Genomic DNA, 22,030 nt, shown 5'->3' on the forward strand with positions numbered 1-22,030 from the left:
TTAACAATGGACATGCAGAAAGTCAACTTAAAAAGGGATTAAATGCTGGAGGAAGAAGGAAAATATTTACAGTGTTTTCATCTTCACAGATGCATGAGTAGTCACAACCATCCATCCATTGTTCATTCTGTTTGTAATGCATTCCTTTGTACTCACAATATCCTGAAATAAATGATCACACCATCTGTTACATAATATCTTCAACCAATGTTAAAAACTGGCCTTAAATAATAAATATTTACATATAATAGACAATATTGACAAAGTATGATTATATAGTATGTGGCAAATATTGGTTCATTACTACAATTAAAAATGTTTATATGGCAAGTATTGGCCTAGCATGGCACACAATGGGCTTGCAAGGCACAATTGGCCTAGCATGATACATCTTGGAAAATAATGACACACCCTTGGCCAAGGATGACACAATTTGACTCAGCAGGACACAAATTAACCTAGCATGACACAAATTGACCAAGAATGACACACATGGGCCTAGCATGATGTACCTTAGCCAATAATGAACCAACTTGGCCTAGCATGACAAACACTGACCAAGTATGAAGCACCTTGGTCTAGCATGATTCACATTGACCCAGCATTAAACATTCATTTACTCAGTATTAAAACTATTTAGTAATTACCCATCAATCAAGCACCACTATCTCATAACAAATACTGGTCAAGCAAGAAGACATTTTGCCATTCCAAGATAAATAGTTGGAAAATGAGGCAACTTGTATATTTTTACATACCAACACGGGTTGCTGTGGCATTGGGCTGGCCTACGAAAGTTCCTGGTGGGATTGTTGCAATGGCATTGGGTGACAGGGTTGCACCTGGTGGTGGTGTTGGAGTACACTGTGGTACCTTACAACAGGCAGGATCATTAGGATCCTGTACATATACACATCCACTCGGTACATTGAAGAATTCTGGACATCTGTTCATATATGTTATAAGAATGTCAAAAATGTTCATAAAAATATATTAAAGGATAAAACAAAAATCACATATATTACATGTGTATTTCAACAAGTAGTATGTTTGGTCCTTAACAATTGTTTATTCTATAAAGAAATGCTATAAATAACCTATGACTAATATATTTGTTTTTGAACAATTTTCTCCTTTCTACTTCCAATCTGAGTGACAAGAAGGCAGATTCTCTCTATTCAGCTTATATCCATTAAAATGTCTCTAGGACTACAGATAGGATCTTTTCATAAAACAATACATTTGTAAAAGTAACTTAAAAACCATCAAAATCAACAAGGTATTTGTAGTTAGAAATACATAGACCTTAACGATGTGTAAATTTACGGACAGGTTTGACTATTTAAACAAACCTTCTTGTACATCTGAAGAATCCACTGTTGGCATCATCACAAGAACATTTATAGTCGCACCCGTCAAACCAGACCTGACCTTGTCCATACTGGTTACCCTTGTATACACACATCTCTGTACATATATAAAAATTCTCATTTTAATCTGATAAATATATATGTCATAGAACAAAACATAACAAAGTCTTTATTTGTAGACTCTTTGCTCCTTGTCTATATATCATATATATGTCAATGTCATTGATCAATAAGTATTTGACTGATGATAATTTTTATGCTCCAGCATAGAAAACATTTTCGAAAAAATAGAGTTTTTTATTATTTCTTACAGATTTTTTAACATACATTGACCATATCAATATATATACAACCATCCTATATACATGCACCATACTACCTGAAAAAATTACCATTTACATATACCATACTATATTCAACTATACTGATAAACAAGTAGCATACTATCTTGTAAATAATGCATGGCATCACATTTTATTAATGCACATACATGTATAAGCAAATGCAACACTCTTAGCAAATGCAACACTCTTATATAAAACAAAATAAAACATGTAATGTCTTTCCTTTATACCACAAATTTATTAATATGACCATGATTTCTATAGTATTCCTGATTTTATTCTCAGGCAGATGGTGACATTTTGTAATAAACAAATGATAACACTTATTCTGTTGCCTGAAAAAATAAACCTACAAAATTTGCTTATACAAAATGATAATAATGTACCTATTAATGTTAATTTCAAGAAACCTTTAAAAAAAACATAAATGTGTGTGCTTGGAAAATAAGAATTGTTTTGTCTTCTTTAAATTTTTGACTTGAGCCAATTTTCTAAATGTCTGATTCTGTCAATTCTATCAATACAAAATTTACCGGAATATCTGGTTAATAAAGACTGAGAGTAATGAAAAAACAAACAATGGTCTTACTTGGAGCTTGTGTCTGGGGAATAAATGGCCTAGATGTGGTTAGAACTGGTTTGGGTGTAGTCGCTTGACCATGTCCACTGATGGAGGTCACCTGACCTGTAAATGAGCATTTTGGGACTTTGCAGCATCGGTTGTTAGGGTCCTGGACAAGTTGGCACTGAGCAGGTAGAGGTGGATACTTGGGACACCTGGAAAAAGATTAATTTTTAGAGAATATTAAATAATCGACAAAGATGTCTAAATTGTCTTCCTGGAGATTTTTATATATGGTTTTAATCATTGGCCACTACTCTATTCTTATTTAAAGCAACTTTTAATTTAAATAATATACAATCAGCAAATTGAAAAAGTGGTCTGAAATATTCATATTTTACATTACAGGTTAATGAAAGGTCATACATTTTAATCAAACGATAAAGAAATAAATTTCATACACTAGTAAATAACCGTTTGCATTTCTTTAACATAGTTTACAAAGGTTCATAATGACAAATCTAACTTTTCTCTACATCTGTAGAATCCAATTGAGGCATCTTCACACACACAGTTGTATGAGCAGCCATCTTCCCATGATACACCTTGTTTGTATGTATGTCCTTTATACTCACAGTAACCTGATCATAAATATATTAATTTAGTCTTCTAAAACCTTGCTAAATCTGATAACACATATGTTTTATAAATTAGATTTCACTTCTTTTTGTAAATCCATTTTATATATACATTTTCAATATAAACTTAAATATGGTTCATTTTCCTTTATTGTAAATTCTTTAAGTACAGTCCTAGACCTTTAAATGAGCCGCGTCATGACAAAACCAACATAGTGGGTTTGTGACCAGCATGGATGCATGCTGTTCGCTATCAGTTTCTCTACTTGTAATAGGATTTGTAAGCGAACAGCATGGATCCTAATCAGACAGCGCCGATGCGCAGGCTGGTCTGGATCCATGCTGGTCGCAAACCCATTATGTTGGTTTTGTCGTGACACGGCTCATATATCAGGAGTCTGCAATATTGTGACACTAAGTCTAAACCTAACTCATGGATCATTAGTATGATGCCCAATACTAATTAAAGCAGTCAATCGAAGTTTAGAGAGTTAATTGAATAAGTCCATCATTTTCAGTACCATAGAGGTTACTGTGTATATAGTATACATATATATATAACAATCTAATTTTACACTGTTAGAGACACACAAAATGTTACAATCTGACCACAATAACCAGACTCTATACTGATTTAGAATTATTAAACTCTAAAACCATTAAATGAACAACAGGCACAGTGTCTATCACAAAAAATATTAAGTGGGTGTTAAGATTGAGTGGCAAATCTATGCAAACACAACCATATATTTCCATTTCAGTAGTTATTTATTTTATTAAACATCAGATTCCCTATATTTAGGTTATAAATGAAGTATATGCTTGCCCACATGGTCTCTTTCAAGAGGCGAGGATAAACAAACCCAAACACATATTTATTTTATTCTTACCAATTCCACCTGGGTGTGCACTTGGGTCAGCAGTGGGTGGATTGGGGTTGTTTCCTGGCAGAGTGATGACGGCTACAATAGTCTGGGTACCCTGGAACAGCTCTCCTGGTTTGGGTGGGGCTACAACATTATGGCCTGTGGTACTTGGCTTGTATACTGGGATAACTGGAGTTGGGGTACCAGTGAATGTACATTTTGGCCTTTGGCAGCAGGGGTCACTTGCGTCAACCTCAAGGTGGCATTCAGCTGGAAGAGTTGGGAATTCTGGGCACCTGAAATGATTTTAAAAGATGCTAATATAATGATGATAAACTAAAAATGATAATTTAAATATCTCTTTCTCTACATAGGTATAGTTGTCTTGGTTACTGAATACTTAAAAATACTTTTGGAAAAAAATAACTACATGTATTTACTTGCACAGGACAATCTGATAATTACCTGAAAAAATATATACCAATTCTGTTCAGAATTTTCCATCAAAACAGCTTAACATTATGCACTATTTTTATAAAGTGTAAAATATATTTATTTATAAAACCGCCTACTTTTGCCTACAGCTGTATAAGCCTTGTTCAGCATTTTCACAAGTACATGAATATTGACATCCGTCCTCCCAGGTCTGGCCGGAAATGTAAACATCTCCTTTGTATAGACATCCCTCTAAAATATACATAACATATAAAGTGATCTTTGATTATTACATCTGTCTAAAATATACATAACACATTAAGTGATCTTTGATTATTACATCTGTCTAAAATATACATAACACATTAAGTGATCTTTGATTATTACATCTGTCTAAAATATACATAACACATTAAGTGATCTTTGATTATTACATCTGTCTAAAAGATATTTAGTATACATTAATGTATACATTAAGACATAAAGTGACCTTGGATTATTACATCCCTCTATTTATACATTAAGACATAAATGATTCAAAGGCAATAAGTATTTCTCTATATACATATTTATATATTATGCACTAATAAAGGTATCTAGTTGATGAAGGTATCTAGCTGAAACATTCGCATTAAATAACTACTACATGTTTTGTTTGTTTATTATCTTTCCTAATGTACAGACTCAATGGAACCGAGTTTGCAACTTTCATGTAATTTTGTTGCGATTAATGCTTCCCGTGGATTACCAAATTCTTCCAGATTTTTATATAGCAATCCATACTTCAAGAAATGATATTACATAAATTGATGTATCCCCCTTGTAATGACATCTTTCTAAAGAAAGGGATCAATTTCTACTTCCCTTTAATGGCAAAAAGAGGTTACTTCCCTTTGCAAAAAATCCGTTATTTATCAATAGTGTTTACTAACTCAGTGATGGAGCTACAAAGCTGGTGCCACCAGTTCCAGGCATTGGGGTACCACCAGATGGTAGAGTGGGAGCCACATATCCTGGTGTCTGAATCAATCCACCGCCACCGATAGTAGCGAGGTTTCCAGTTGATGAGATAAATGTTCCAGTGCTACATTGTACCGTGGCACAACAGTCTCCGGCCTTCTTGACGGTCTGACAGGTTGATGGGAGGTTGTTATATGTTGGACATCTGAAATAGTTAAATTCATCTTTATTCAAACATTACTACAACCCATTATGTTAACTTTCAACAACTTGCAGGAACCCTTGATCACAAAATAATATGGTAACAAGAAAAAGTATAAAATGTGCCAGATTTACAAAAAGTGCTATATAAAATGTACATTTAAACAGTTAACCACTATTTTCGCTACACTATTGCAAATTATTCATTAAAGCAGCACACCTCCAGATTCATGCTAATTTTCATGAAAATTTGAAAATGTATTTAACAGTATAATATTGTAAAGTTACCAAAATAATGTAATTTACACATTATAAATGGCACTTACAATCTATTCAAATTACTATTAAGAGGTCAAAATATGCAAAAATAGCCCTTACTGTGTTAGTAATGCAGTAGAAATATAGTTATAATTACTGAAAAATTCAGTCTTTAATCGAACACAACATGTAATTTTTCACTAGAATTTTTATTCTTTATACCTTTCCTAAAATCTTAGTACATTTTTCTCAGGATTGATTTTATCAAAATATTTTTGCTCATCTGGAGGAGTGCAGCTTTAAACAGAATGAGTTGTGAAATTGAATTCTCGAACCCTTATTGGTTTCCGGAACAAACTATCTAACTTACGAGTTAACACATCTGTAATATCCGTATACGGCATTCTCACATGTGCATGTTGTATCACAACCTACTTTCCATGTATCACCCTGGTGGAATGCCCTTCCATCATATATACACACATCTAGTAATAAAAATATAGTAAAATATTCAAACTCTAACTAATAGCTGGAGGAAAGACTAAAGTTCTCTTTAAACTGACAGAATTGGCTATATGTTACTCCGAAAATTTCAGACTGATACAGATCAAACTATGGCAAAATAATATACTATATATGCTGTAACAACAAAACTTCAACATATATAAAAAGGGCAATAACTGTTTAAAATATGACATGCTAAAAATTCACAAAACTCACCAGTTGGTTCTGGGTTTGGAGCATTATTAACTGTAATAAAAGAAATCAAACAATATAATTACATATTTGCATTTTCATACAAAAAAAGGTTAAGATATAATAAATTAAAATAAATTAAATTAAGTTGAAGTTGAAGTTATATTTAAATCAGTCATAATATATACACAAATACAAATTTTTCTATTTCGTAAAAAATTCTGTCCTTCTATCTTTTAAATGTACATTTTTGGATAGCGAAAACAAAGTAACAACAGAAACAAGAACAACAACATTATCAATAATTATAAAAATTTAGCTTTCGTATAAAAACAACAGGTACATTAATACAGAAAAACATGACATTTATATAATGTTTTGTAGAAATTCTGTTGTAAAAATAAGTCAGTCACTCTTTTCAAGAGTACACTGGGAAGGAAAGGCTCGAATTCAAGTTTCCTACTCAAAATACCTGTCAACTTCAAAAAACAAATAATTATCTTTTTTTTTCTAATTTTGTATGCATTATACAGACACTGTTATGGTCATATTGTGACCATAGATCGACACCTTAGTGCAATAACTGATTAACTCCTTTAAAATTTAGAGTTACTTATTACGTTACAGCACTAAGGTGACAAGATGATCTTCCATGCATTATTTGAGGTAAGATATAAACATACCACATAGATTGCAGGTTTTTCTACAGTTATCTCTGGCCCATGGTTTAAAGTTAAGGCAAGCATTGGTACCATATCTGTCACAGTCACTCAATGTATCAACACAAGCTGGTGGTGCAGTTGGGGAAACAGCTACAACATACAAATATACAAGTTATCATCTTTATTTCAATTTTATTATCTCCCTTAAGATTTTATTACCTCCCTTTATTTTGATTTCTTTTATATTCAGATCATTTTTCTTATTCTTTTTAAGATAATATTTTGGTTTAAACATATCTATTCAACAAAACATTTAACAAGTGGGCAATATTTACAAAGTACATTTTGGGAATGGGCAGAAAGCTATAAAGCTTATGAATGTCCTCTCCCAGATAATATTTTGAAAGTTGCAAAGTTTTCAATACCTTACTTTATTTGACTTTGTCTTTAGCATTATATTCTTTGTTTATTTTGTGTAAAATCACATATCAGTCAAAAACTACAAATAAATATTTAATTTGTTATCACATTTCCTTTCTTATTACACTGACATTGAACAAAAATTCTCTCTTACAATACTGTATGAATCTATGTTCACTGATAAGACACTTTACATTTTTAAGGTATGAAGAGTAAAAAGTAATCTGAGACAAATAAAGCCTTAAACTGTCATAACTGAAAGTGGTTAACCTTTGCCACCAATATAGAGCCAGGGCAGCTTGACCAAAGTGCAAGGCCAACCTGATCAGACACCATACAGTTGGCAGCTTTGTGTATTTTGTTAAAACAATGTATTAAAATTCAAATGGACTGTTTCAAATTCAACATAGAGTAACTTCATTACACAAATATAGCAAGTTAATGGTTAAACATGACCCCCAAAAACCTACAATGTTGTTTTTTTTTTAAATTTCATATTATACAATCCTTACCAACACCATGTCCACTGATTGTTCCAGAGCCTGTAAAACTTCCCTGTTGGGTCTTGAACTCACATACTGGTTTGGCACAGCATTCACCGGGTTTAGTTTCAAGGTGGCAGAAGCTTGGAATGGCAGTGTAATCTGGGCAGCTGTATAAATATAAAATGATAACATGAACCCTGGTTACAGAACAAATGTATAGATATAAAATGATAACATGAACCCTGGTTACAGAACAAATGTATAAATATAAAATGATAACATGAACCCTGGTTTCAGAACAAATGTATAAATATAAAATGATAACATGAACCCTGGTTACAGAACAAATGTATAAATATAAAATGATAACATGAACCCTAGTTACAGAACAAATGTATAAATATAAAATGATAACATGAACCCTGGTTTCAGAACTAATGTATAGATATACAAGAGCTGTCTGTAGGACAGCATGCTCGACTATTCTAAGTGCTTGATAGTAAAAGAGCCTTGATAATGTTAAATTTTTTAAGTTCACAAAAGGGCTAATTTTTTTTTATAAATTCATGTTATAGGCCTTAGAGAGAGTCTAATTATACAGTATTGGCTTGACTATTCAGAAGGTAATGTCACAAGGGTGTTTTATTGAGTATAATAATACTAATTACCTATGAATACATAAATTTGACAGAAAAGGTACAAAGGCTTGTTATTAAGATGTTTTATCAAGTAAATCACTGCTTTATTATTATGAATGCATAAAATTGTCCTAAAAAAGGCACAAACCCTTCAGTAGTTATTGAGATAACAGCTTACAAGCAAAACTTTACCATGAATTTCTAAGTTGAAAAGGGGGAGAAAAATCAGTCTAAATACAAGATAGAATTATGGATCTTTGTCAGTGACCTACAATTATGACCCTAAATGCATATGTGAAGTTTTAAATAAATATCTTTAATAGTTATTGAGATATGTAAAACTTGCATGTAAACATTTACCAAGAGACTAAGTAGAAAAGGGGATATGAATCAGCCTTAATGCAAGATAGAGTTATGGAACTTGGTCAGTGACATACAATTATGACCGTCCAATTATGACCCTAAGTGCATGTGTAAAGTAGTAAATATCTTTGAAGACCTTTAACCTTTAACCAAAATTTCTAAGTTTCAAAGGGGCAAACAATTCTGCAAATATTGCAGGCAGAGTTATGCAATTTTGCAAACTGATGTACATTGTTACTATAAAAGAGTGTTTTAAATTTCAATTGAATATCTCGAGCAATAATTGAGATATTTGACTTTACAAAAAAACTTTAACCAAAATTTCTAAGTTCCAAAGGGGCATAATTCTGTCAATATTGTAGGCAGAGTTATCCAACTTGTCAATCTGATGTACCTTGTTACTATAAATAAGTATTGTAAGTTTGAATTGAATATTTCAAGCAATAATTGAGATATTTGACTTTACAAAAAACTTTAACCAAAATTTCTAAGTTAAAAAGGGGCATAATTCTGTCAATATTGTAGGCAGAGTTATCCAACTTGTCAATCTGATGTACCTTGTTACTATAAATAAGTATTGTAAGTTTCAATTGAATATCTCAAGCAATAATTGAGATATTTGACTTTACAAAAAACTTTAACCAAAATTTCTAAGTTGAAAAGGGGCATAATTCTGTCAATATTGTAGGCAGAGTTATCCAACTTGTCTATCTGATGTACCTTGTTACTATAAATAAGTATTGTAAGTTTCAATTGATAATCTCGAGTAATAATTGAGATATTTGACTTTACAAAAAACTTTAACCAACGCAGATGCCGACGCGGACGCTGACGCCGACGCCGCCGCCGGGGCGACTACAATAGCTCTCATATTCTTCGAATAGTCGAGCTAAAAATGATATCATGTACCCTGGTTACAGAACTAATGTATAGATATAAAATGATAACATGAACCCTGGTTACAGAACAAATGTATAGATATAAAATGATATCATGTACACTGGTTACAGAACAAATGTATAGATATAAAATGATATCATGTACCCTGGTTACAGAACAAATGTATAGATATAAAATGATATCATGTACCCTGGTTACAGAACAAATGTATAGATATAAAATGATAACATGGACCTGTATTACGAGACAAATAAATCCTCATTTTATGGTGAATGTATAGATATAAAATGATGATAAAAACAATTAGGGTACATAAGGTAAATGTATAAATGTATACATATTGTATGATAGCACTGTCATACTAACTAATTGGATATATTAAATGTATGGTTGGCTTACACTTATTTTTTTAAACAAACAAACAAGTCAGGCAATAAAATAACAATCAGAATTAAAAATTCAAAACAATTTTCACTTTTTGCCAATTCCAAAAGAAAATACAGAAAACCTTTGAGATTATAATTTCAATATTTTAAAACAAAACAAAAGATACTTAAATTGATAGTACCAGTTTTATTTCAAATTTAGAATATTTATCATGTACATAAACACTGATGTTTAGCAACTGTTTTTCATCTGACATTGATCATTAATTGTTGGCTAATAATTCCCAAAGAGACTGATTGTAGTTTTTATATATTTAGCAGACTATTTTTAGTATAGATGTACTTACAGAGTTTGACATTTGTATGTTCCTGTTCTACCATTGGTACATGTACATGTGTACTTGCAGCCATCTTCCCAAGTTTGACCTTCATAATATTGATGACCTTGGAATAAGCAAATATCTGAAAAAAAAAGAGTATAAAATGCATGCTTAAATCGCAACTCTTACACAAATTTACACACCTACATGTATATCACTGTGTATAATAAAAACACATACAATGTAAATATAAAATAAAATGATTGAATTGTAAAATCTGATTCACTATTTACTGAAAAAAAATGATATTTTTGTATGACTGTATAAAAATATATGATCCCAATAAATCTATTATCTTGTAGAAACAAGACAAAGCATAAAATATCAGCAGAGCATCTAGAAATATTCATTGGTAAAAAAGATGACAAATTTAATGTTTTTGTTTTCATGACATAGTTAATGATATCTCTGCAATCAATCCAACTAATTGGCTTTACAATATAACTAACAAAATATTACTAATTTCTCCACAAGTGACTGACTACTTATCACACATGATTTCTGAACCAACAGCAAGAGAGAAAAAATGCAACATTAGACTCTATGTGCATGATCAACTGTCACAAAGAAATTTTGCCACACCTAGCAATCCCTGGATAACATATTCTATGCAGCAATCCCTGGATAACATATTCTATGCAGCAATCCCTGGATAACATATTCTATGCTCTCTAATGAGTTTAACAGATGGACATGACAAATAAAGAAATTCATACCAATGCCATCAGTTGTTTTTCCTGGGCTGATTGTCTCAAATGAGGAGATTTTGGGGTTGAAGTCACAGACTGGTTGCAGGCAGCACGTTGATTCACTCTTCACAAGTGTACACTGGGAAGGCAAGTTGTAATAGACTGGGCACCTGTTTCATACAATTAACAATGATAATTTACTGTTTTATCCAGTTGTAAAGTGATTAGTGTAATTAAGATAAATTTATTTTAGTATCATTGAAAATTAGTTTGTAGCATCTTTTAAACAAGAAAGTGCTGGTATAAATTGTATGATTTTAAATGTAACATTAACTTGGCTTTGACGTATGTTGTCATAAGCCATAGGTATCAAATGAGCAAAATAAAGTCTAAAACTGTGACAATTAAGCATTATCAATGCTACCTTAAACAAGGCTGAGAAATCATAGCAACCTTTTAAAAACTGATTAAAGCTAATACAAACTGGGAAGATGGATTAGATTCCGTTGGTAATATAATTGGCACTATTCAAGTCAGTTGAAGGAAAGCAAGAATAATGGGATAGCCAATAATTTGAAGTGGCAATTTGATTATGACTTTGATAACAACATTGTTTCTGTTTCCTTAACCTGCTTTTTCAAAGTAAATATGTTTACTACATGTATAAAAAACAAATTACTAAAGTCATCGTAAGACAACACTTACTTGTTGTAACACTGGTATTTTCCAGTCTGTCCCTCGAGACATGTACATTGGTAGTCACACCCATCTTCCCAACTCTCACCTTGTTTATATGTCTGTCCCTTGTAGTAACATTGGCCATCTGATAAACAGATAATTCTTATACTTTATACAGTAATTCTTATACTTTATACAGTAATTCTTACACTTTATACAGTAACTTTTATACTTTATACAGTAATTTTTATACTTTATACAGTAATTTTTATACTTTATACAGTAATTCTTATACTTTATACAGTAATTCTTATACTTTATACAGTAACTTTTATACTTTATACAGTAATTCTTATTCTTTATACAGTAATTTTTATACTTTATACAGTAATTTTTATACTTTATACAGTAATTCTTATACTTTATACAGTATTTTTTTATACTTTATACAGTAATTTTTATACTTTATACAGTAATTTTTATACTATATGCAGTAATTCTTATACTTTATACAGTATTTTTTATACTTTATACAGCTGTCATAAATCATAAGTCATATGCTGAGCAGATAAAATCATATCTATGATAATAAATATTACAAGTCAGATAAAATGGAATTGCCTTAAATCAGAGATAAATAACCCTAGAAATCAAAGACACAATTCAGAGGTGTAGGTTACTCAAGTACATATCTCTAACACTGGTTATCTACCTGCTTGTAAAGGCAGACATTAGCATGAATGTTCTTACTGACAATGAAAATATCAAGGACCAATGTTGACAAAGTAGCATTTTTTTTTGGTTTAGGAGGAAAAGTTTGTGAAATCCTACTTCAGGCATTTGTAGGCATCTAGATACACAAAACTGTTGTAATCTAGCTAAAAGTTTCCTTATATTGTAAACATTTCTCCATTGAGTGAGTAAACTAGAATAAACTAGAACTTGTAGGTTGACCACAAAACTGCAATAACTTTATGAAATAAAGAGGTTGTGATCAACCCAAGAAATGTTATAATACAATAATCATTTTGGGATTTTTTTTTTAATTGTTAGTTTATACAAATTTATTTTAATTTCCATTGTGTTGGAAGCTATAAGCTTATTGAAATGCTCTCCAATCCGTTCCTGGAACCAACCAGTACTAATTAATGAATGTAAAGTTTCTTGCTCAAGGAAACAACGGCTTGCCCCTGACAGGGTTTGAACCCACGCGGTCAGCAATCTTTAGATAATTATTATATTTAATTGTTGATAATTATGATAACAATTCAATTCATTTAAGAATTTTAAGACTTACAGAATCCTAGAGACTGGGATGTGGAATCTGGAATGAAGAAGAAAAGAAAGTTTATATAGGAAGTATAAGTAAAACAGCTCAACTTTTAACAAGTTAGTGTCTAAAATAATTAAATAAGTCATGTAATAAGTACTCAAACTAGTACTTCATATATATATATGAAAGAAAGAAAGTCAAGAGTGGAAAATTATACACAGAAAAGTCACAGGAAAAGAAAATATATCTTACGGTTATTCTTAAAGCATTTTAATAACATTATGACTATCTTAACACAGTATCATCAACAGTCTTTCAGGCAGTTTACATTTTATTTCTTCCTTAAATAGAGATTAATATTTCCACACTGTACCTCCATGCTTATTTAAGTAATCAAATATTTGAATATTTTTATTATCATATTTCTGTACATCAGAGATTTATGTACCACAATATCCACAATATTTTCGGCAGTTGTCATGAGCCCAGTCTAAGAATTTTCCGACACAAGAGGAGCTTGGATATTGGTTGCAGTTACTCAACTTATCTTCACAAGCTGGTGGGGCAGTTGTGTATACAGCTAAAAATGAAATGTTCAATAATTTCAAATCTTTGTTTAACAAATGAAACAGTTTTCATATCATCGACTAAACCATCATCAAATTTGTAAAAACTTGAAATCAATATTTTTGGAGAAAATTCTTATACGAAAAAAAAAAAAAATAGGAAGTTTAAACCCTTATTATAATTGTAAATTGCTGTATTTCTAAAAAAAACAGGAAGAAATAATGGTTTTTGTATAAAGAGCACACTAAAACTAACACAAAAATTGAAGGAAAACAACAATCTATCAATAAATTTTCGGTTTCATCTAGTCACTAACTTTCCATGTAATAACAAATCTGTAACAATGTATGATGCACATGCAAGACTTGAACCATTGACCATTCTGTTATATAAGTGCATTCATTTTTTCCTACATAATCAGAAAAAAAAATCTAAGATAATACCCTTATCACCACCTTAATTCTAGTAGCCAAGAGTCACTTACGAGTACAGAATCCGCAATATCTCGGACAATTGTCTCTCGACCAGCCAAAATAGTCTCCGGAGCAAACAGATTTAGGATAAGTGTCACAATTTGTAATCTTGTCCAAACATGTTTCAGGTTTGGGGTTCAATACAGCTGGTGCTAAAATAAAAGTCAATTTTTTCTTAACTAATACTTTTTGTGTGAAACCATATCTTTTGAGAGAATTTGAAAATTTAAGTCATAAAACTTAAAGTGAAATTATGCCCATCCAAGTGTAAATGTTAAGTGTATTGATAAAATTCAAAATAACTTAACATTTTGTCATAATTGTTTTCACTTTACTATTCTTCTTCACATGTAAAATCAATAACCAACATGACCTATAGAAATTTCCATAAATAGACGTTATAATCTATTGGTAAACTTCATTTCATAAAGAGAGTGTGGCAGTCTTCTTCAAATTTTAGGCAGTATATATTTTATCATATATGTAATATGACAGTACAATATTACAGTATACAACATGACAGTACAATATTACAGTACAATATGACTGTACACTATAACAGTACAATATGACAATACAAATATTACCTTGTGTTGGAGGAGCTGCTGTTGATGTTACTGCAATCAAACAATATAAACAACTTATTAATATGCATGGGATATCAAAAATAACATATAAAACAGAAGAAAATTTCAAACTGTGTTGGATCTAGTTTAGATCTCTTTGATACTACAAGTAATTTTAAGATATGGAAAAAAAAGATCAACAAGGAAGGGCTGCGTTCAATGAATGCAATTCCACGACCCAGCAACACAGAACCACCAGCAAGGAGTCCAGCAGGACCCAAATAAAAATAGGACATGGCATAAGGCAAAGCACAGACTATAAATCATCTTTGATAATGAAGTTTTCATGACTTTTTTAAGATGCCAAATTTTGAGGCAGTAATATTTGTTCTACACATACTTATGTCAAATTAAGAAATCACTTTAAGTTATATCAACATGAAAGTGAAACATTCAGTATTGCTCAAATAGGTAAGATTAATAAGCGTAATGAACAACTAAAAAATGTGTACCATGACATGCACGGGTGATAATTTGGGCAGCAATGTTGCTCAGCTGGTCGTAGTTTGAAACAGTAAATGTATTGGCTGCATCAGGATCATCAGCAATTTGATGAAGCTCATTTATGTCCACTCCATTTCCGACACCAACGGCAATCATACCTTTTAACATACAGAATTGCACAAGTATAAAACATGATGGCTTCATCATAAAACTTTGCTTAAAAAATGCTTTTTCAGGTTTTTAAGCAGTAAAAAAGTCAATCTCAGAACTGTTATTTTATTTTGTTGTATTAAAAAAAAATTACACTGTATACATGTATTTATAACTTCCATACTAAGATTGCAACAAAAATAAAGTTTTACTGCTTCTACACTTTAACATATTATCTAAAACAATCTTTATAAAATAGCAAAATGATCACATTATGTAATAAACAATGGCACAGAATAAAGAAATCCTTTAGAACACAACATTTTATTTTTATTCATTGATAGACTCACCAATGTTATTTTGTCTAGCAAGGTTAGCTTGGGCAGCAGTTTGTGTGGGGTTTGAACTCCTGCCATCTGTGATCACCACTGCAATCCTTGGAACATTTGGCCTAGCACCACCACTCTGGGAGAACACCTGTTCTCTGAGGTATTTGATACCGTCAGCAGTGTTAGTTCCACCACCCATGTAGTGTATCTGGTCAATACCTGTTTATATAATAATAAAAAATGTCATTAAGCAATACATTGTAAGGCATGCCTTTTATAAAGACAAGTGAGGATTGTATATTTAAAGGATTCAAACTTAACAAAAAAAAAAAATACACAGTATCTCATCACCTATAAAAGAGAAAATATAAGAGACGAGTTTAATAACAAAGAGTCGAAAAGCTATTTACAATGCTGTATAATAAAAGATCACATTGCATATATCACTTGGATTAGCGAAAGAGACTTCAGCGAACAGGCTTTATAGTATTTCTAGACCTGTTACATAACAGCAGCATTTAAAGTTATGGAAGCCAGAACTACACTTGGATAAGACATCAAGTGGATTCGAGGAAACTTCATTCTGACATAAAAATATTGAGCACATTTATATATACATAGTATTATTTTCATTATTATGTCATATAATAGAAAATAGATAATCAAGTGCATATATTTAGAAATTGACCTGTCATAACATCTTGTCTAGAAGAATACATGCTCAATGGGAATTCCTGTTTGGGGTAGTTACTGAATTGTACCATTCCAACATGGACTTTGTTGGCGCCAACATCTAGCTTGCTCACAATTCCCTTGACAAAGTTCTCAAGCTTCAGGAAGTTGGCAGAACCAATACTTCCTGATCCGTCAACAAGGAATGCAATGTCAGCTTGCTGTAAACATGCTGAAAGTATAACAAAATAAAAATATATCAGCCAAGCTATTAGTTTGCTTATATTATAACAAACTTAGTAATACTTATTACAAATTGTGTAACGACGCTTAAGTCAGATTTCTTCCCTCTGTAAAATCAGCCTCAGTTATTTCAACAAAATCATTACAGAATACAAACATGTGTCTTACCTTTAGACAAACAAGATGTGATGTTATTCAAAAAGGGTTTGCAAGGCAGATTTGATTCTTGATATTTTAGATAAAGACTTATCTTTATAATTAGGCAAATCAAGATTATATTTTGATTAAGCTTAATGATCTCTGTTCACATTAACATTAGTTACAATCAGACAGTAAATATCTCTTCTTGTATATGTATCAGAAAAGTTTTAAGGACGGAAAATTTCTCTAAAAATGACATTTTTAACTTACAATTTGGTGTACCCAATGCTTGTGTTGTTGTTGGTGAGACAGCTAAAAAAAATAAGAGTATAATTATGATTATCACAACTTTAAGATAAATTTAGGTTTTTTTACTTCTAGATTTGTAAAATTTGAGACAACAGAATGCATAAATTATCTTCAGAATTATAACTATAATATGATAATTCAGTACTTTTAATTAAACTTTGATTGCTTGATTTACTTAAGTTTTTCTCTGAGCATGCATATTGTTTTGATAGCATTACAAAACAAGTTGTGTGTTCACTATTTTTCGGTTACACAAGAATCACAAACCTCCATTTATTCTAGTTGCTAGAGGTTCTGCTACTGAGTTTAAGGCATTATAGCTCTGTGATGTAAAAAAGTTTTTGGAGCCACTTGCAATTCCTCTCATCTCAGCTGAGTTGTAGCCATTTCCTACACCGACAGCAAATAAATTTAAGCCAGACTGCTGGGCAATCTTAGCTGCTGCCACAGTTTGTGCAGAGTTTGTTGATGAACTGCCAGTTACAAGTATTCCATAGTGTGGAACACCTGTCCTTCCACCGTTGGCGGTGGTAAACGCCTGACTTGAAACAAAGTTTAAGGCGTCGGCAGTATTTGAACCTCCGGAATGGTATTGGATACCATCTATGGCATTGAACAGCTGGGTCTGGGTGGTATAATGGTTCAGATAGAACTGATTATATGCACCAGAACTGTAAGTTACAATGCCTATACGGGTACATTGTGGATTAAGATTATAGTATCTAATGTTGTTTTTTATAAAGTCAAGTTGTTGTTTAAAATGTTCGTAACCAATGTAGCTTGATGAATCTATCATATACACTATATCTTGGGGAATACATGGTGCACCTGTAATATGTAAGAAATAATGATTAATATATTAATCATCAAATTGTGTAATCAACTAATCTACTTTATATAATTTACAAATATTATTATCTTAATCATCCAAGTTTAAATAGCTGAGATATTTTAACAGTTTAAACACAGTCACTACACATACTATTAATTTACCTTTATATGAAAATATAATATATATTCTGTATATTTAGTATATACTAAATAATTATATTAATGGATTTTAGACTGAGGGTACGATTTTTACATGAATACAACAATTATTAATTGAGCTGTCAAAAGTCAAAGTAGTAAACATCGTCCAAATATTTAACAAAATATAAAAAGAATATCTAAAAAATAAGGAACTAGAAATTATCTATTACTTACTGACTGTTTGTCGTTTATCTGAAATGTAGACAAATTAAAACCAGTTAACACCTGTAAATGGCGTAGTTGAAAACAAGGGACGTAACTAGGCCTACTGTTTTTAATATATAAATTCGATTACAATTTATTCTGGTCATGGTTTTGCAAAGGTTTACCAATGTCTTCTAAATTTCTACATTAAAAACTGTATGTTTTGTTGATGTTTCTTGTTGAAATTATACATATCCAGGGACATATTTAAATGTTTTAGCACCAAGTTTTAGTCTTTGGTAATTTAGCGATCTCGTGTCTCTTTCTGGCATTTACTGTCATCAAATTATATGACAAATAGTATATCTTTTTCGTCGCCTCTTTTATGATTTGACTATCCAAAATTGAAAATAACATTTCGAAACCTTGATCTTTGATAAGTCTCGAGATCGTCTGCTTATTCTACAAAGTAGCGGTTCTTTGAGTTATACCTTGTTCAGGGTCAATAAGTATTAAACAGAAGGAAACCGCATTGTTTGAACATTTCATGTTGGCCATTCTAATTGTTAAGAAATGTGCATTGCCACACGAGCAAAAGCGAACTAACATTACCTCCCAATTTTTATCAAACATTCTTTTTGACCTAATAACTTTCATTATCAAAAATAGTCTAAATCTGGTACTAGCCAGACGAAGTCATGTAAGGTCAGGTCAATTTCATGACAGACGGCGTCAGATAACGACATGTAAATATTACGTCTGCTTATCACCCACTCCGGATTACATTACATAACATATCCTTGATTGAAAACAAATCACACAAATCGCTTCGGAGAGTTTCAAAAATGAATAAATAAGATATATAATAATAATAATAATAATCTATATAGTTGTAATAATTAGAGAATATTATCTCAAGAGACTGAACACTGTTCCTATAAAAAGAGTACATTGTAACAATTTAATTAAGTCTTTAAAGAAAGTCAGAGCAGCAGAGGATTCAAAGTCTTTCATAAACATTCAATGTCAAATAATGTCAACAGTATTTCCTTCGTATACAATATCAAAGTTGTTGTCTTCGGATGGTTATATTCCGCGTGAACACCTGAATTTATTTCATTATTCTCTTTAAATTAATACTTCATTATTGTTTCTAAAACTTTAATCAATGTACTATGTTTTAATTCCTTTAACGCTTCTCTATTATAAAAAGAATTCGTTATGCTTTACAATCTACTCAACAAATCCAAAACTCGGTTCTGTAATGAATGAGTTATATATTGTCAAAGGTTTAGTTTGTATTTTTTTCGAAGTTATATTTTAAGTGTGGAAATACAATGTTCACACAAAAAAAGCTGATCAAAACAATGTATGACCCTTGAAATAAAACATGATATCATTTGAGAAGTGGGTTTAGAGTATAAACCTCCTACCTGACACGTTTGCCCTTGCCAAAGCGGCAAGAACCGCAAGGATGGCCACTGGATGTAGCCTCATATTCCTTGACGTCGAAATTCGAAATGCCTAGTTTGCAATGTGCATGCTCTTATATATGGTGCCACAGACCGTAGTTACCGTTCTAAAAGATGACATTCTTACACAAGGATAAGGCTTCGTGTTGTCATATTGTCAAAAATAATAATGTGAAAATCAGTTCGTGAACTTATAAACTTATAAATGGTGCTCTCATTTATGATAAAAAAATGCTGACTTTGCAAAAAGCATGATCAGAAAAAAATGAACGAGCATGACCTGTAGTAGAATCTGTGATCTGAAGATGTTGCATGTATTTCAAACACAATTGCACTGATGTTATTATGTATAATATGAAAATGTATACAATTTTTATACATACATATAAATGGTACAAAGATGATCAAAATATCATCACTGAAAAGTATATCTAAATAATGGCGTGGTTTTGTGATGTTTGTACTGAAGTTATGCATATAGTACTCCCCGCTGGTACCGCGTCCTTGCCCATTCCGATGTAATCAGAAAATTTGTTTCTTTACACATTGATTGACGATTGAATGTCACCAAATACTGTTTCCACCATTAAAGTGAAAGTGGAAGTGCTGCTTTTGTGAATTTGGATAAAAATTGTTAGAATTTTTTTTTCATTTCAAATAAATTCTGTCATTGATAGGAAAATCGAAAGCTGCCTGTGTGTGCTGAAAAAACTTCTTTATTTTACCCCATATTTAACGGTTAAACTTATAATTTCATGTTCCAACAGATGAAAGTTGTCTGCTGAAACTGTAATGACAGCATATTCTGTTACAAACAATTATACTGAAGCCAAAAAGGGCCATCAATTAACATACCACGGTACCATAGTGCTCTCCGTATAAGCTCCCATTCTAAACATGGCTGACCGACCATAGATGTTTCTAATTAAAATCATTGAGTTATTCTATGATAGACATGTGTATTTTAAAGTCAAGATGCGAGGGCTAAACACAATTCAATAAAATAGTAAATATAAGATATTTTTATTTGTACAATTTACTGGAAATAATAAGTACAGTGGTACCATAGGGGACCATCCTACCTATAAATACATAATAAAGTAATATGTATAAAGCGACTTTATAGATGTATACATGCAGTATTGTAGGTGACAATGAACTGTACATTAAAACAAAAAATCATTAGTTTTGAAAAAGTACAAGCTTCGTTAATACAAATTAAGGTTGGCGTCAAAAGAAAATGAATGGTAAATTTATACGGTCATGCAAGGTCTAATAACAAAACATTTTTATTTTATTTTTTCCAGACTTCTTCCAACCCATTTATTTCATGTGACATACATGCATTTTAAGGTTTTAATGTTCGTGAAATCACACATGTTTGTTCGATGTAACACACGTGAAGCCAGTATATACTTTCAAAGCACAAGCGTTTTATGGTTATTTCCTCAAAATAAATAAATAAAAAAAACGCAATGTTCTAGCTCTTTGGTTGAAGTTTATTTGCTTAAAAATGTTTATTAAATAGAGTGTTTTGTTGTTCAATGAATGTATATTTTGTGCAGACATTTCAAATATTATGTTTCATGTCAAGCTAGAAAAACTCTTCATCCACACATTCTTCTTCTAATTTGATATCATCCAGAGATAATATCCATCTATCTACACAGGAGACTACTCACATCAATATAATATTATATGTCCATATTGCGCTACGAAAGAGTGCTGTCCTCGCAAGTACCATTTTAACCGTTGGCGTAGCCTTTTAAATAAGTTCTATTTCAAGGAAACAATGTAATTCATACATTCTGAAGTTTGCATGTTACTAAAGGAATATTGCTCCCATGCATAGTTTTGTCCTGAACGAATTTGGATCTAACCATAGTCATCTGCAATATTTATAGTGTTAACGCTTTAGATATAAGCCAACCAAGGATATCTAGCCTCGCTGTAAAAGCAGGTCGGGACACTTATAGGATCATCTTTACTTGAAAGCAAGGATCATCTTACACGCATATCAAATGCTTATATATATTTTATATTACATACTAACATAGCTGGTCTGTATTTTATTTTAACAATTTCAGATAAACAAATACGAAAGGTGAATATACGGTTTTTCTGACCTACACTTCAACGCTCCTTTTGCTTTCAGATTTCTTATCTTTAATGCGCATTTAGTGACATTTAACGATGTGCAACCCTTTTGCAACTTTAGTCCAAA

General features: G+C 31.4%; 1 protein-coding gene across 3 annotated transcripts in view; it reads right to left on the minus strand.

The window, feature by feature from the left end:
- LOC132728460 (uncharacterized) overlaps positions 1–19,894 on the minus strand; it is a 61,872-nt gene extending 41,978 nt beyond the window's left edge. For all 3 annotated transcript variants that reach the window (XM_060714107.1, XM_060714106.1, XM_060714105.1), the window contains exons 1-26: positions 19,768–19,894; positions 18,365–18,382; positions 17,426–17,986; positions 17,120–17,161; positions 16,482–16,697; positions 15,815–16,012; positions 15,323–15,472; positions 14,832–14,861; positions 14,256–14,396; positions 13,653–13,784; positions 13,229–13,255; positions 11,959–12,076; positions 11,281–11,423; positions 10,532–10,646; positions 7,925–8,064; positions 7,014–7,142; positions 6,355–6,384; positions 6,005–6,119; positions 5,148–5,380; positions 4,353–4,467; positions 3,805–4,076; positions 2,803–2,917; positions 2,304–2,491; positions 1,353–1,467; positions 759–946; positions 71–162 (exon numbers count right to left, since the gene is read on the minus strand). In XM_060714107.1, the coding sequence (XP_060570090.1) occupies positions 71–162; positions 759–946; positions 1,353–1,467; positions 2,304–2,491; positions 2,803–2,917; positions 3,805–4,076; positions 4,353–4,467; positions 5,148–5,380; positions 6,005–6,119; positions 6,355–6,384; positions 7,014–7,142; positions 7,925–8,064; positions 10,532–10,646; positions 11,281–11,423; positions 11,959–12,076; positions 13,229–13,255; positions 13,653–13,784; positions 14,256–14,396; positions 14,832–14,861; positions 15,323–15,472; positions 15,815–16,012; positions 16,482–16,697; positions 17,120–17,161; positions 17,426–17,986; positions 18,365–18,382; positions 19,768–19,831 (3,687 nt within the window). In that variant the 5' untranslated portion in view covers positions 19,832–19,894. The remainder of the gene's footprint in view (positions 1–70; positions 163–758; positions 947–1,352; positions 1,468–2,303; positions 2,492–2,802; positions 2,918–3,804; positions 4,077–4,352; positions 4,468–5,147; positions 5,381–6,004; positions 6,120–6,354; positions 6,385–7,013; positions 7,143–7,924; positions 8,065–10,531; positions 10,647–11,280; positions 11,424–11,958; positions 12,077–13,228; positions 13,256–13,652; positions 13,785–14,255; positions 14,397–14,831; positions 14,862–15,322; positions 15,473–15,814; positions 16,013–16,481; positions 16,698–17,119; positions 17,162–17,425; positions 17,987–18,364; positions 18,383–19,767) is intronic.
- Positions 19,895–22,030: the final 2,136 nt, after the last annotated feature.

Source organism: Ruditapes philippinarum, unplaced genomic scaffold, assembly GCF_026571515.1.
Source record: "Ruditapes philippinarum isolate M1 unplaced genomic scaffold, ASM2657151v2 ctg1901_1_1_1_1, whole genome shotgun sequence".
Classification (NCBI taxonomy): Eukaryota; Metazoa; Mollusca; class Bivalvia; order Venerida; family Veneridae; genus Ruditapes; species Ruditapes philippinarum.